Below are 17,312 nucleotides of genomic sequence, written 5' to 3'. Positions count from 1 at the left end.
CATATCATATTACATTTGTTTATTCCATGCAAAAACCAAAGTTTACTATCTGTTTCCTGCTGTTTTCAGTCTCTGTGCTAAGCTAAGCTAACTAGCTGATGGCTCTAGCTATATTTCTAATATACAGACAAGAGAGTGGTATCAGTCTTCCAACCTAACTCTTGGGGGAAAAAGCAAATGTTAAAGCTTTACAAATGTGATTGATGAAACTGAAACATGCGCTCTCTAATGGTTTTTACCCATCAAGTTTATTTCCAAAGAGAATGTGTGTTCCCATAAACTATATTTGTTTGCTGTAACTTTCCCATGTCATCCTCAGTGTAAGTGCTGCATCGTTTCTCCCCAGCATGCTGAGCTCAAAGTCAACCGGTTTCCTCAGAAAATGAAAGTTAGCTTTGAATTATGGTGTGCATGACACAAACACAATACATTCTGCCGTAACTGACAGCTTGATCAACTACTTGTCCAGACTCATAGAAGAATACTACAAGTTACAACAATGGTTTTCATTTTTGTGCATCTGTTGTCTTTATGAAAACCACACAACTGATGAAAAACCTGAACTCCTGTGGCCTTCACATGAGACAATTTTCAAATGGTACACATAAACAATGCAGCACAGATGGGGTAGGTCACACTCAAGGAGTTTTCATAACAAAAAAAAAATCACATAAAAAATGATTTGTTTTTTCTACCCTATGATGCTAAATGGAGCTTGAGAAAGAAAACCAGTTTTCAGCATTGGTATATAAATGATGAAAAAGAGGGAAAGTAGACATATAGAATAGAGGGAAGAATGGCTCAGATAACTACGGCAGCATTGGTTGTCTGTTTTACACAAAGAATCAGAAGGGAATCATAGGGCTCAGATAAAGGATGATTGATGGTATTTACTTTACTTTGTGTCATGCACTAGAGTGGAGTGCAAACAAACTGGTCATATATTGTACAGTTGAGGATTAAATGGAAAATGCCGGTGTTGTATTAACGAATGAAATAAATGGCCGGGACACACATCTGTTTAACATAATAATGCATTTTTGTCAACTTGTGTGTGTACATAAATCCAATAAAGAAAAAAGCAGTATATTAAGAGTTATGTTTTTATTCAGTCCTCCACAGCTTGTGTCCCCTAATTGAGAAATTTAGTGGTCATAATTAGAATTGCTAGTCTCCCATAACTAAGGCAAATAACAACCATAAAGGAATTACATCAAAACTGGAAAGACTGTTGGAGGAAATCACATTAGCAATCTGAACAAGTCAGATGTTTTTCTTAAGAGTAACCTGAGGTCAGTAAGGTGAATACAAGGGTCGAAGTCATCACAGAGCATTTGCATCTTAAGCACACATTTTCTCTTATGTCTATATAGTTTCCTTACAAACACTTTTCATCATTTATTTGTAAAATTTACACAGATTGATCAAGCTCCGGAAATATCTGCACTCATCTAAATTATTTGTAGACTTAGTGTTCATATGTAGCTGTTCAGCTTTTCAAAGCAGCGATTTCACCCTTTAAATACAGTTTCTTCCTAATACGTATAATCAGATTCACTGTGGTGTGGTCAGTTGTGTGTGTTTCTTTCACCCAAAGTTCTTCAAAGACATACAGACTGTTCTTGTTGTTCTCTGATGTATGCTATCCTTTGGCTGTAGTTTTTTGTGTATTCAAATGCAGCACTTAACAGCAGAGTTGAAGTGAGGCGGCAGCATTTGTGACTTTGCTTCAAAACAATGCAGGCCATGCTTTAATCAGAGTTACCTCAAGGGATGTTTACTTGCATGGGGATTATTAAAAATAGATCTGAGCAAATTGTGTGTAACTGTTGAGGTTTCTGTTCCCTTTCATCTTCCTTGTCTTTTAATTTGAAATTTCAATTTTAATTTGCCTTGGATTCTGATTAGTCCAGCACTAGTTTGAGAAATATGTTTATTCAATTGCTTGCTGACAACTAATGGAGAAGAAAAAAAAATTCAGAAACTGATCAGCTCAGATTTTATAATCCTCATGCCCAGCTACCTTAGATCTCAATACAGTTCAAACACTATTGTGTGTCTGTGCGTCTGCCTTGAGTACTGATTGACAGCCAGTGATCTCCCACTGACCTCTCCACTACTCTCTGTTATTTACAAAATCAAATGTCGATATGATTACATTAGCTCATAAATATTGCTATTAACAGGGTGGGCTAACTCTTAACATAAGACTCCAGGGTCTAATCTACATTGAGCACATTGTACATGGTTTGACGCACAGAACATTAGACCATGTTCCTTTATCAGAGCCAACTGAAATTGGGGCCAAAAGGTCAGCTTCAAAGTGTTTTAGTCCCATTTCGATTATTTCTACTGACGGGTGGGGGTAAGGTTCAGTGTTAATGTATTTAGGTATTCTTTGTTTGAAACATACAAAGCAAATTGATGGATTTCAGCACAGCAACAACATTGGATTGTTTGATGAGTATGGAAATATTGTGAGCCACATGTATGTCCTTCATAGTCACCAGATCTCAGTCTAATTAAACATCTATGGGAGATTTTGGATCAACGTGTTAGACAGCGCTCTCGAACAACCAAAGTATCAAAAGAGGGAGTAATTTTCTCCAGTAGAGAGACTTGTAGAATCAATTCCAAGGAGCACTGAAGCAGACGGTGGGCCAACATCTTACTAAGACACATGTTGGGTTTTCCTTTAATGTGTCTGTATTTGTGTGTATTGATGTTTTGATACCTTTTTCTCTGCCATTAAATCCCAATAGGAATCCACTGTAACTGCCAGAAGTCAAAGCCACATTTACATGTACATTGCAAGTCAACAGGAGGTGTTTCAAATGTGAAATTACTGTATCACTCAGCTACTTTTTTCACATGAGGTATAGAATATCTTATCTTATATGTCAACAGGTCAGCATCAGGTGTTTAATGAAATGCTTTCTTAATCCATTTTTGTTATGAAAAGTGGATCTTTTTCACACAGACATCTGCAAGATCTTGGTGCGAAAATTAGAAAATTTATAATAATATGACAGTGCAAGGACTTCTACAGTTCTCTGTGGTTCAATCATAATGCATATAGGTACATATAAGACAGGTAAAATGTCATTAAATGAGCTTTAAATCTGAGTGAATTTTGATTATTATCATAAAGTTAAAGTTAATTACTATAACAATGTTTGTCAATATTTGGTCATTAAAAAATTGTATTTTACCACCACAGAATATACAACATTACATACATTGTATGATGTTGAAATTTAATTAGGGAAACTGTAGCAACACTGGAAAAACATTGCGAATAGCACTTATATCATCACACAGCAAGATGAACAGTTAAATAGAACGCAAAAGAAAAATAATGATCAGAACATTTCAGGTATTGGTAATCAAAATTCATCAGGGAAGTGGCATTACATTGGAGGTATTTGGATTCATCACCTCAGTATTCATAAAATCATGAAACTATGAGAAAAGCACAAAATACAATTTAACTTGATGCTATAGATTTAAGGCAGACTCCATCATGTAATGACCTGTATTTTGAAAAAAATCAGTATATCTGAAGGGACCTCCTACAAATGATTCCCTATTGTTTGGCCAGGTGGTCCTCCACGGTGAATCTGTACAAACAGATATCTCCCTGTCATCATGTCCTCCTTTGAAGCATTTCTGAAAGACTGTTGAAAAACACCCATATATCACAGCCTAACCACCCAACTCTGCTCTGCACACCTTAGTTACAGTAGAGAACGGGCAGCAAATAAAAGTCTATTTATCTGACAGATCAATCGCTGATGTGATAGACTGGGGATTTGGCATCATATTTCTCAGATGTGGTACTGATCTCTGAACCTCACTCAATCTGTTGAACATCCTGTGAGTCATTTACACTCCATATTGATGTGAGGCAGAGACATCAGATGTGTAAAATCTGAGGAAAGTCCTCACATCACAAATGTGTTGCCCTCCCCCTCATGCCCACTAATGATGGGAGGAGATAATTATGGTAATTAAAGGTACCCTGTGAACTTGTTGTTGTAAACAACCAGGTTTGTTTACATTTATTGTGTATGTTTCCAACCAAAGCACACTGAAGATGGTACAACAAACAATTGATTTTCTACATCATCTAACGTTAGAAAAGCATTTTAATGTTCTGAAGTCTGAATCATTACAGTCTTTGTTTGCAGTCTCTTTCTGCTCTTTTCCTTTTTATTTTTCACTATCATTTTAGACCCACTCTTTCTTTGAAAGTTTAGTGTTTGGTTAATAAATCCTAGATGAATACACCAAAATAATCTGTTTTGATTATCTGCACTAATAAATGTGAAACAAAAACACAAAATCCTGTGTGGCCCTGTTCAGACCTGGCATTAACATCTATCCTGGGAGAGCCGTTCACAAGTGGACAGCTCTAAGTACATCAGTTCCCACCTGGCATTAAAATGCGTCTCCACGTACATATTGACCAATCGTGATCAGATCAGATCCCAGTTCCCCGCTCTATATGCAAATAAACACGCATGAGGTGTAGTTTTTAGCCTGTCAGACTATGACAGACTAGTCTGTTGTTAATGTGTTTGTGTCTATGAGAGCGAGCGAGAGAGAGAGAGAGAGAGCTCTCATAGAGTTCTGGTGGTCAATATCAATATTGTGGCAGGCCACCACAAATAAATCAATGTATGGGAAACACTGTGTAAAATACTTTCTGGTCATTATGCAACTGTGGTGGGACTAATTAGACTGTTGCAGAGGGCATCAGTGCAGCAGGCAGTCCATCAGTGTGGCCAAGGATGCATTCACATTCACACGTCTTAAAGAATGTGGCCCTGGCAACCTCACAGTTCGGTCTCAGTGATTAGATCTCAAATGTGTCATTAGTGCATCTTGAGTACATTCCTGTACTTAGAGCTGTTAACTTGTGATCAGCAGAAGCATTTTAATGGCAGGTCTGAATAGGGCCTGTGCCAGCTTTGTCCTCCTAGGAAGTATCATCAGTATGTATGTTTATGTTGTCCTTTTGCTTCCCATATTGTGGCTTTCATGTGTGTCCGCCTTCATGTATGACTATGTGTCACCTCACCCCTGTGATACAGAACAAGGTCAGTCAAACAAGTGAAATGTTCCACTATTCAACTAACACTTTTTATTCAGTTTTATTCAGTGACAGTGCTTGAGATGATCTTTTTATTGGCCACGAGATGCCACAAGACACAGTAAACATGACTCTGTCAGGTAAAACTGGGATCATTAAAATGACAAAAAACATCATCACATGTGATGGAGACTCTTTTGTTGGAGGAAAGCTGGTCCATATGAAAATGTTTTAAGCTCAGAACAGTGGATCACAGTCTACATCTCAGATGTGTGAAGCAATTCAGATAGACTTTGTGCCCATTGATGACTGTTTCCCCATTACAGAAACTTAGCAGGCAAGAGATGAGCTACATTCATGAAAAATAGAGACAGAAAAATGGTGATAGGGATTGGTTGAGAACAGAAATAACAATTCTTAAAGGAGCTATTTGTCAGCCAGTGTTAGGATTAACAGTTGTTTCCTTAGTCTAGAAGAAACATTGCGAGTTCAGCATTAAAGTTCATTTCTTTACTCACCAAGAGCTCTTTCCCTCTTCTCTTCCAATCTGCCCCAAAGAAGTAGCACTTCTCAGATTTATTGTATATATATTATAACATCTTGTTTTGTAAACGGAACGATGGCTGAAGCTCTTGTCAAGCGACAGTCACCACTTGCCGCTCCTGGAAAGAAACCACAGTCAATGGTAGAGAAAACTTACAAATAGCCTCTTTAAATCTACATATTTCATTGATAAATGAGAAGAACATTTATTTAGCTGCTTCTAATGAGCAATACAACAGCCATCATTTCAACAGAAAGTGTTTTCATGATTTTATGTGTCTGGAATAGTGTGTCTTACTTTTACTGAGCAACCTCCCTCTGGAATTATAATACAAAGGACACTACAGAACAAAGTGCAAACTGTCCTGTTACCAAATGTAATGGTAAGATACCACATCTCAGATGGGTACAAAGACACATTTTCAGTTTTATTTTAACCAGATGTTGTAATTTCACTCACTGCTGATTGGTTAGAGCACAACAAAAGAACCCCAACTACCAACAAGAAATCATTTAACTTGAACACGATGACAGGCTGAATGGATGAAGTGAAATGAAATGTAAATTCAGTCTGATTATAAGGCTAACATCTAGATTCATTAGCACCAAAAAAAACGAATTCCATTCACCTCATTTGCATTGTATGTGCAGATATCTCAAAACTTGGCAAATAAAACCAGAAAAAAATGCAGAGTTACCACTATAAATAGGTTAGACTGTTTAAAAAAAAAGAAATCTAATTTGGTTGAACCTCTATGATCTTAGAAACATAGACACACTATCTTCAATCAAAATAACACCTCTTGTAGTAAAAAACCACACAGGGTACCAGAACAAATAATGACACTTGTTGCTTTGACCACACAATCAATAACTGCAATTGTTAAAACTGCTATATAGTGAATTGATGTTTGATAATTGTCGCTTTCTGTTACATGTGGGTTGATGGGATTGCTTGCAGGTTTACGGCCACTCCTATTTAAGATGGCTCCTAATCGTCAAAAAACATTTTTCCAATGAAGGTCTAGTTTTTTTTAATTGCTTCTTCGGATCCATTCATCCTGCTCCTACACACCTGCCTTACATAATAGATCTGCAAAGTGTACTGTTCAGGAATTGAAATAAAAAATAAACCCCGTCATCGCTATCCGCCTACCTCCTCTGCCTATCAAAATATGCCGCAGTCAAAATAAAAACGTGTGGTTTCTTCATGTTTTTCAATTTCAATACAACACAATGATGATCTTCATCTAAATTAATCTAAATTGCATGGAAGAACTCTTTTCGTGTTCATCATCAGCATGTTGCCAGGATATTACAGGAGAAAAGGACTCTTAAGTACCAAGTGCTAATACCATAGGAAGCACTTAAACAGAACCAGGACTCAAAACAAGCTGTCTTAATGGGGGATTATTAAGGAAAATAAGAACTCTCCTGCCTCCGAGTGGAATATGATAATGATGACATTTTATATGATGAAAATCCTCTACCATCGCTGTCTAATCAAAGATAGAAATGCTGAAAAGAAATAATCAAAAAAAGAAAAAAAAAGAAAATGCTGAGTTCAAACAATCCTATTCTAACAGCCCCTTTGATCTCTCAAAGGGACAAAGAGTGATTTTCACACTAAGATTTTGGTGCCAGTCAATTAGTGAAATTAGATCATCAATAATGAGATTGTTAGTGTCTTTCAGTAAAATTTGCTATACATAACTGATGTACCTCATAACCTCTAACACAAAGCAGTCATAGGAAATTGGCACAGCGGTAGGAACATACCCCCACCCAAAAACACATTACATGCCTACATGCCTCCTTTTCTTTCACTGCAAGTATCACACGCTAATATATATATATATATATATATATATTTATGTGTGTGTGTGTGTGTGTGTGTGTGTGTGTCTGTGTATACATATCAGCTTTATATTAACTTTACTGCAACAGGTGATTCTTAAACCTGCACTAAGAGATTTTTTTGGCCACCTGGGGACAGCACAACAAGATGTAAATGTAACACTGGCATATTGTCGCTGAAAACATGACACTGAGAAGCTCTGTGATGAGGGAATTCAAATTCCCATTTTTCATTCTTGCCTCTGACCCAGTGAACCAGAAAGAAAGGAGATGAAAAAGACTGCCACCACGTAAACAATGCAAATTGCAACATAGTCAGAAAAGAGTTTATGTATACGAGATGAGGATGTCCTGTCTCGTCCAGCGTCTTAGGTTATGTTCTCTTGGTTTCACAGTTTTGTTGCTTTACGTCCTGTTTCTTATTTTGTATTGTTCTCCTCTCCTTTTGTTTCCGATCCCTTCTTCCCTTCTGTGTTTCCCACTTCTGTGATTATCTGCACCACCCTGATGTGTTTCACCTGTGTCTCATTATCCCTGCCTCCCTTGTGTTTCAGTCTCCCTGCCAGTTCTTCATCTTTAATTGCTTGAGTCAAGTGTTCCCGCATTTTCCTCATGTTTAGTGTTCCTGGATTTCTAGATTTCTGCTCGTGTGTTTGACTTCATCTTAACCTAAGGCAACCGTCTGCCTTTACAGAGTGTATTTATCTCTTTATCCTGAGTACAGACTTTTGATATCATACTTAACAGTCTGCAGAGTCATGCACTTGAGTCCTCCATCACAATGTACTTGTTTTATCAGAGGAATGCATTCAAAATAGGCCTTAAGGACAAACACAATGCGCATTTGAGAAACACTGAATGTAAACAACACTGCATTTATTTACAGTGAAAACTGAACAGGGTGTCTTTAATGCCACAGCCTGGTGGTCAGGTTCTCATGCTTAAACAATACTGATGTTGTTTGTGTCACACTGTTATTTTTCCCATTTATTTTTTATTTTATTTTCCTCAGGCAAGCAAGAAAAAGCTGTATATGCAGTATTGTGTTTTGAGTTTTGAAAATATTTGCAACCTGAAGGTCCCACCAAGGTGCACCTATATATGTTCACAGTTTTCATGCATTTAGATGACACCTCTTGTCAGAAAAGGCCACAGTGTTCCATCAAAGTTAAATCAGTGCTTTAACACAATTTTGAACACCTTGCCCTCTGGATATATCAGCTTTTTGTCAGACAAACAACACTCTAATCAACACCTGTCACATCCCAATACTTGTCACAGAAAAAACATTTACAAACTCTTTGCAAATTGCTTTGTACTTTTGCCACAGAAAAGCCATTTAAAACTGTACTGTAAAATATTACATCTGCGCTCTGTCCTGCCACTGGCCGTTAATCACAGATGTCATTTCCAACAGGCTGTCTGGCAGTGTGGGTCACCGAGTTTCCACAATGGAATTGTGGGCCAGTGCAGACAATGATGCAGAGCCTGAAAAGAAAAAAGACAGCTCAAAGAGAAGAATTCAATCATTCTCTCAATCTTCAAGAGATTCTGCACAGAAACATTCTTTCTTTATGTTATTATTTTACTTTGATTTATTGTAATTGTCAGTCAAAAGACTTCCAGAAGCAACACATGAACATAACCATGACCATGACCATGACCTCAGTGCTCTCAGTGGTACCTATATGTAGCACAGGGACACTAGGAATAATGCATGGGGCAAGAGCCAATCAGGTAAAAGGCACGAACAAATAAAGGCTTAAGTTCCACAGGTGTGGAGACTTTGTTATATTGCAGCTTTATTCTAAAATAGTGAAATTTCAGTTTTTCCATAATTACAAAGCAAAAACAGAATTTTGGACATCTTTGAGATGTTTCTACACCTACACACTGGAGTCCACCTGTGTTAAATTCATCTGATTGAACATGATTTGGAAAGACACGCACCTGTCCATATAAGGTCTCACAGCTGACAATGCATATTAGAGCAAAAACCAAGCCAAGCAGAAGGAACTGCCTGCAGAGCCTCAGAGACAGCTTTGTGGGGATGTCTGTCTGTCTGTCTGTCTGTCTGTCTGTCTGTCTGTCTGTCTGTCTGTCTGTCTGTCTGTCTGTCTGACTGTCTGACAGTTTTATCACTATCCTAAACATTGCAAGATAGGCAATTTTTTTTTTTACTTTCATCAGTTTTTCAGGAAATATTGTACTGCCACTCACTGAACAAAGAAGACATGAAAACAGGCATAACAGGTGACTTTCTTATAAGTACCAAGTTCTGTCCAAAAGGTTGCTAGATTTGTCGCTAGATTTGTAGCTAGACTTTTAGCCAGATTTTTTTGTCTGTAAATCTAGTGACAAATGCGTTACAGGCTGAAAACATCCCCACAATAGAACCTCTTTGCACTAAATCATTTTGTAAGAGCAACAGCCAATGGGGAAACTCCAACTCAGTCACACGGCATTCGGCTGATCAGTGGTGGAACTACGATCACTCAACTCTATCATTCAGTCAGCTGAAAAACCTTAGATATATTTATACAGTTTTTCTCCCAACTCCCACCAACTAACCTCAATGATTTCTTCATTTAAACCATCAACTCGTCTATTAAATCCATTCCCAACTAGGCTGCTTAAGGAAGTTTTACAGTCAGTCTGTCTTTATTAACAGGCTATGTACCACAGTCCTTTAAAGCAGCTGTAATCAAACATCTTCCTAAAAAGCCTATTCTTGATTCAGGTGTGTTGGTCAACTACAAACCTACTAACTCTACCCTTCCTCTCTAGGTTGTGTGACTTCATACATGACAATAATTTATCTATTTTCAGTCAGGATTTAGAGTGCATGTTAGCACAAACGGAGAGACATGACTGGTGAAATTTACAAATGACCTAATTGCATTGGACAAAGACCTTGTCTCTTTACTTGTCTTGTTAGATCTTCATGTGACATTTGAAACCAATGACCATCACATCCTCTCACAGACACTGGAACATTTAATTGTCATTAAAGGAACTGCACTTAACTGGTTTAATCTTAATGAAAGATCCTCCATGCACGCAAAAGTTAGACACGGAGTTCTACAAGGTTCTGTGCTTGGACCAGTACTATTCACCTCAAATATGCTTCCCCCAGGTAATATTATTAGGAAACATGCTATAAGCATCCAATGTTCTGGAGACACTATGCTATTGTACCTGAAGCCTGATGAAACCAGTCAGTCGGGTAAACTTCAAGTATGCCTCAGACACATAAAGACCAGGGTGACCAGCAATTCTCTCAGACAAATTGCAGTTATTGTACTTGGCCCCAAGCACCTCAGAAACATACATAATATAATGATATAGTCAAACAAGATGACATTACCATGACAATCAGCACCACGGTAAGGAATCTCAGAGTTAACTTTGATTGAAATATTTCCTTTAATGCCACATAACAGAAAACTTAAGTAAGCTTCCCCAGTTGATCCAAAATACTGTCAGGAACTAAACAAAGAGAAAGGTATTTCAACAAAGTACTGAGTAATGGATCTGAATACTGCCTATATCAATGTGATATTTCAGTTTATACTTTTTAATAAATTTGCAAAATTGTCTAAAATTCTGTTTTCGTTTTTTATTATGGGGCATTGGGTGTTGATTGATGAAGGAATAAAATAATTTAAACAATTTTAGCTGCTACATAACACAATGTGAAGGGATATACTTCCTGAATGTATGTGCATGCCCACAAACTAACTAAAATGACACTAAGTAATAAATCGGGAAAATAAACACAGAACAGAAACACTAAACATGAAACTAATGGGAAGGAGAGAAATGACTACACTAAGTGCATGAATTAGTAATTTCCCCCAAACACAGAATCTGTAAATAAGCTCAAAGACTTAAAGATTATCAACCTTTGCTCAGCCTCAGCCTTTACTTAATGAGGAAGGAGCTTCACTGTAGCAGTTGCCCTCTGGCACTGTAGAGGATCACACAGCATGCATTAAATAGCACTATTATACTGCGCGCGGACCAAACCATGAGTTAGAAGCAGATTATTACAAAAGCATTGTTTGACTGAACTTATTAATGAATTACTTTTCATGTACTATTGATGCATTTTTGTTGTCTTAGTTGTTGTTGTTGTTGTTTTTAATGTGATGCAGCCTATGAAGTGATTACATTGTGACTGCTGTTTCTAGAGTGTAGTGTTCCCATAGTTCAGGAGGGCTCTCTTCTTCAAGCTCAGATGCAGTTACACACCCGGAGAGCACACGCTGGATAGTGGCCCAGCCCTTATGCATGGTCACCCTGACGACGCACCATACACGGGCTACATGCTTTCAGCTGGAGCAGAGGACCCGAGGACCGCTTACGTCTTATCCACACTCGAGAACAGATGGATCTGACAACCGTGCGCATCACATATTGACTTTTCCTCCATCCCATGAAGACGGGTCACTTATTCTTTGTTATTCCGCTTAGGGATCTCAGTTGCAATGGATATCTACGCCTCCACTTTATCACCAGCTGTGGATATCGGCGCAGGTTGTTACCTGCTGGTTGTAGGTAAGTTGAACGCAGCGCGTGAACTGGAGTAAATTAACAAGCATGAATTGCTGCCCTGTAGATGGAGACGTGAAAGCAATAAATTTTACTATTTCAGGATCCGCTTTTACGCACATCAGTTCTCCATCACTGATGTAGCTATATTAAACCAAGAATTTACTCATAAATAATAATGATAGACTTCTCCTTTATGGCGTACACAAAGACATGGGTACAAATTGTTTGAGATTTTTTTTTCCATTAAAGCTTTTGTCATAACTCTGAGCTAATAATCTCGCTAATTCATCAGAACAAAGAAGGAGGTTTTTTTCATGAAAACGTTCCTTAAAATTCTGAGATAATTAGTTTGTATTTGCCACGTTTTGTGGACAGAAATGTGTCACACAACAGCGTCCCCACAACTATAACCACTGAATTTTAAGGTTTTTAATTAAGATTGTTATGAAAAGATACATTGAAACCTTTCATGTGGTGATATGGACTTAAATGCTGTGAAGTATTGTAAATGAAACATGTTTGTATGCCACATTGATTGCAATATTACCTGGCAGTAAATCCAGGCTTAAGCTTGCTTTCACAGCTACTTACACGACAATGATTCCCTCAGCTTCCCAACTGCTCCCATCCTCTCTCCACAGGAGAGCTCTCATCTGACACAGCCACTAAAACCCACTTGTCATCAGCTCAGATGATTGACACTGCAGCCATTCTCAGGCTATTTCACACATGAGATATGTCTATAACTTTGTTAAGATGCAATGAATCTACAGAATAGCCAAAAGACAGAGTGATACAGATGGATGATAGAGGCTTTGGCCAAACATAATGTGCATAGAGAGGTTAACAAACAGACACACAGCTGGCTCTGATGCATGATCCTGGGGCAGAGCAATAAAAGTCCATAATCCATCATGTGATAAGATTTTCACATTGTGAAGTCATTTTTTTCTTCCAGTGGACAAAGGGAGCAGGTTGTTTGAGTGATGACATTGACCTCACATCTGTAATTAATCCCTGCTCTGTTATCCACTAGGAGAACTATGAGGCTGATTCTACTTTTATAATGTATCTAACACTAAAATGAATACACTGGACATTGTTTGGAAATGTAGATATCAGATATCAGTTGAGTCAACTTTGACTATGCCATTAACACAAACATGATTTTATAACAGTTGGTGAAGAACTCACCTCCTCTTTTTTTTTTTTTTTTTGGTGCAATATGATATAACATTGGAGATGACATAAGACAGAGGCTGTAACTTAAACAATCAATAAGAGGATTGAATTTGAAGACATAGATGCAACAGGACGGAAGTGTTACATGACATTTAGAGAAGATATTTTTAGAGATATAGTTGTTGTTTTTTTCTTTTGAAAAAAAAACCCAGTAGGGTTGCTATGTGATGAATGTGGTGGAACTGTGGTGGTATGTTTTTATGTGTCATTATGAATGTGAGAGATATGATAAGATAATAACAGCAACATAAAAAAGGAATGAGGGAATTCTGTGCTAAGAAGATAAATCGTACTGTGTTTTTTTCCAGCAACGTTATGCTGTCACATCCAAATGTTTTCATATATGGTCTTAATATTTCATATTATTGACTGATTTATGAGGCATGTACTATATTAGTTATTTCATTCCTTGTCAGGACTTTGCTAGTGAGCCTCTTTCGGGAATAATTACCTCATTTTTATTCAAGGACACTGGTATCAAGGATTACAGGCTCATCATGAGGTCGCTGTAAATTGGAAATGTGGGTTTCAAGTAATACCCAAGTAAATTATTTTTCTTTAAAATAATACCATACATAATACATAGACAGAATCTGCTCAGTGATGACGTGAACTTGTTAAAAAAAAATCCTTAAAACTCAGGTATATACCAAAATGCTAAAAATAAAAATAAAAAACCCACAGGTGCAGAATCCCAGTGTCATGGTGAGACTAATAACCTAATGTATTTCTTGTAATGAGCTCGAGCTTTTTCAACCACCTTTGGGGATGGGGGTGGGGTGAGGGGGTTACAATCATTACATATGTCATCTCTTTTGACTTCTCTACCCTCACAGAATCAATTTATAGTGCTTACTCTCTTATTAGCGAAGAGTGGGATGTCAGTGCAGAGATGACTGCTCTGGTCCGGGTCATTAGGGTGAGGCAAACCTTCTCTCACATTGTTTGCACAAATTACACAGAGGTCTGGCATAATGAAGAAGCTAAGTTAACCTTATTTCTCACTTTCTTGAAATGCAAGGTTCCCAGGATCATTCATGCTTTACTTTATTTAAACTAGAGCTCTCACCATATCAGATTTTCACTATATGATTATCGTGGTCAAAATAATTGCCTCTTTGCACACCTCATGATTATATTTCATTTACATAAAGTTACTTTGGTTTTCTGGGTGCGCTCTGCCTCGTTTCCCGTCCCTGAGTACGTGCTGTTAGGGACGGTTATTGTTTGTTAAATTACTACTGTGCACTCACAGTAGCGAGTCTCTCATTTCTGCTCCTAACCTCAAACCAAGTGGTAAAAAATTAGATTTTCATAGGCTAAGCAGTGAAGTTCACTCGAGGGGACCCGTTCATTCAGATTTTGTGTTTTGTGCAGTACGTGAGTTGGATGGTGGTTAAAGGAAAAAGAGTCTGTGTCAGTGTTATGGTCACCTTTAAAATTTTGTTTTATTTGCTAATCAGATTTTATCACATTTAAACTGGGTTGAGTCATCTGTAAATATAAATGTGTCTCCTGGTTCTTGTTTGAGCATCGGATGAAGATTTTGGTCTGTTCCCAGGGAAAGACTTGTTCCATTGCTACATAAAAGAGCAGCTGTTGAAAGTTTCTAAGTTCTATATAATAAACCTTCCAAATAGTGACACAAAGATGGTGCTACTGACATTAAGATACAAAGAAATTAAAAGCACATTAAAAGCTTGTCTAAATGAAATGGCAGTTTGACAACAAGCACCTCTACCTGCAGGAATAGGATCCTCTTGTTCTGGTTTGACAGGAATGTTTAACAAGATTAGTTATCTTGTTAAAGAGGCTGAGATAGGGGAACAGGACAGTGCTGTAGAGATCAAGATGTTCAGAAATTCCCATCAACTCTGCATACTGAAGCTGAGCTAGTTCTGCCTCAAACTATCCAATGGTCAATGGTTTGATGCTTGTGTTTTATGTTCTCCATCATCTGGTATCTATTCATCTATTGTTAGAACCCAGATTTCAGCCAAAAGGATCTTTTCACTTCAAACACTTTGCGGATTTCCATAATTAGTCTAAATGCACTGAATGTTACTTCAGTTTGTTCTTTTTTGGAAGAGCCAGGAGGCTTTCTAAGCACTGCTGAGAAGCATATGAACTTTAAAACACTTAGCCAAAATGTGAAGCTATATATAAGTGAATAAAAGGGTTCTGTTTCAGAGGCATTGTACTTTGCACAGATTTTTGTCCTGCTTTGCCAGGGGGGTCAGAAAAGTATTGGGCCTCAGTGGGTTTAGTTCTTGGAGAAAAGTTGTTGGAAGAAAAATTTAAATGTCCACTTTTGAAAGCCAAGTCTATATTGAAAAATTATATTCAGCTTTAGAGACCTGCTGCCTGCTAACAAAGCAGATGGGAAGGCAAATGTTCAGTCACATATGAAGCTTCTCGTTTAGACAGACCGACTCTCTGAGTGGAAGCGGAAATCCCCAGGGTTATGCTTCATATATGATGGTCATGTGAACTGAGGTGATAGTACCTATGAAAATTTAAAGAGGTAACAGTGGAGTTCGATTTGTTCTGTGCTTTCCTCACAGAGTCAGACATGAGAGCTGGCGAAATGAGATTAACTATATTTCCATCTCACTGTCTCACTCTGGACACCTCATCTCCCATCAAACTGTGAGATGACGTCCTCTGTGCCATCTTACCTTTATGCAACAATAAGCTTTCTATAGGTTGGTTGGACAAGGTCAAGTGCACACTATGAGAGCTACAGTTATGGCAGTGCTGGTCATTTATTGGTTTCCTGTTCCAACCAACAGAAGAGAGGATGTCTATGTTCTAGGTAGCAGACAATGAGACACTGTCTTCCTCAGCCAGTCTTGTTAGATGCTGAAGCTGAGCACTGCTTTGAGTGTGTGCTAATGGCTTTCTGGTATTCTTCCCTCTTAAGAGGCTTCCTTTGATGCTGAAGGGGGTCGACTGAAGGAATGAGCTAAAGACTGGATGGGAGATCAAAAGCATTAGCATTAAAAATATATTTAAAGTAGTAAAAGTAAAAGCAAACATTATGCAGAATGGTCTGTTTGCAGAATAATGGAGCCGATATTATATTTTTTATAATTATTGACGCACATGTACATCATTTTATAATGACACATCATCATTTATTTGTTATGTTATGTTATCAAATTGATATAGTGAACCATAAAGTACAATATTCGAATTGCAGTGGAGTACAAGTATTAAATAGCCAAAAATAGAAATACTAAGTAAAGTACAAGTACCTCAAAACTGTATTTAAGTAGCCTAGTAGTAGTAATAGTAGTAGTAGTAGTAGTAGTAGTAGTAGTAGTAGTAGTAGTAGTGTCTTCTCCTCTAACTCTCAACAAGAAAGCAAGTATATAAAGTCCCAAAATGTGAAAGTAATCCAGTATAAGATGTTATATTTTATTGTTGGGTGGGTGGTCATTTACTTTTAGGACTTCAGCATAGAGTCTCATTTTTTCAGGCTGCTACTGAGTGGAGTTGTGGGTCATTAGTCAAACACATAATATCAGTTCTATAAACTACAAAATTTCAGCGATACCAGTTGCTCCTTCTCTCAGCTCCTTGGCAACCAACCCTGTGTTTGTTTTACACTTTCGCTATGTAATCCTCACATTACACACCTGACTGATCTGTGCCTTCTTTACACCCCTGATGATTATGTTTGGGTTTGGTTAATGTGTATTCACTCTGTGTTTCCCCTGTCAGTCGGTCCAGTAGGAGCAGATGCTGTTTTATTTTGGATACATGCAGTTGGGGGAAGCGGGACACTTGTTTTGGATATAAATTGAGGAGTGTCCCCCTTCCCCCAACTCCCTTCCCTGGTATGTAAGCGGTCTGTTACAAAAGGCAGGAGTAATGATGTTGTAACTGTACAAGGTAAAACATAGAAACCCAGTCCGGTCTGTATCAGTGTAACTGGCATTTATAATCTGGAGTTGTATCATTTTGTGTTTGGTAATTTGTATCCTTCTTTTCCTCCCTTTTCTCTCCCCCCCCC

General features: G+C 37.8%; 1 protein-coding gene across 1 annotated transcript in view; it reads left to right on the top strand.

Moving 5' to 3' along the window:
* Window positions 1–11,604: 11,604 nt before the first annotated feature.
* opn8b (opsin 8, group member b) overlaps window positions 11,605–17,312 on the top strand; it is an 11,203-nt gene continuing 5,495 nt past the window's right edge. The window contains exon 1 of the mRNA XM_023430052.2: window positions 11,605–12,055. Coding sequence (XP_023285820.1) covers window positions 11,986–12,055 — 70 coding nt within the window. The 5' untranslated portion in view covers window positions 11,605–11,985. The remainder of the gene's footprint in view (window positions 12,056–17,312) is intronic.

The sequence above is a fragment of the Seriola lalandi genome, unplaced genomic scaffold, assembly GCF_002814215.2.
Source record: "Seriola lalandi dorsalis isolate HSWRI2012SDOR001 ecotype SW California unplaced genomic scaffold, Sedor1 jcf7180002054901, whole genome shotgun sequence".
In the NCBI taxonomy this organism is placed as follows: Eukaryota; Metazoa; Chordata; class Actinopteri; order Carangiformes; family Carangidae; genus Seriola; species Seriola lalandi.
This window is presented reverse-complemented; position numbering and strand designations above follow the sequence as displayed.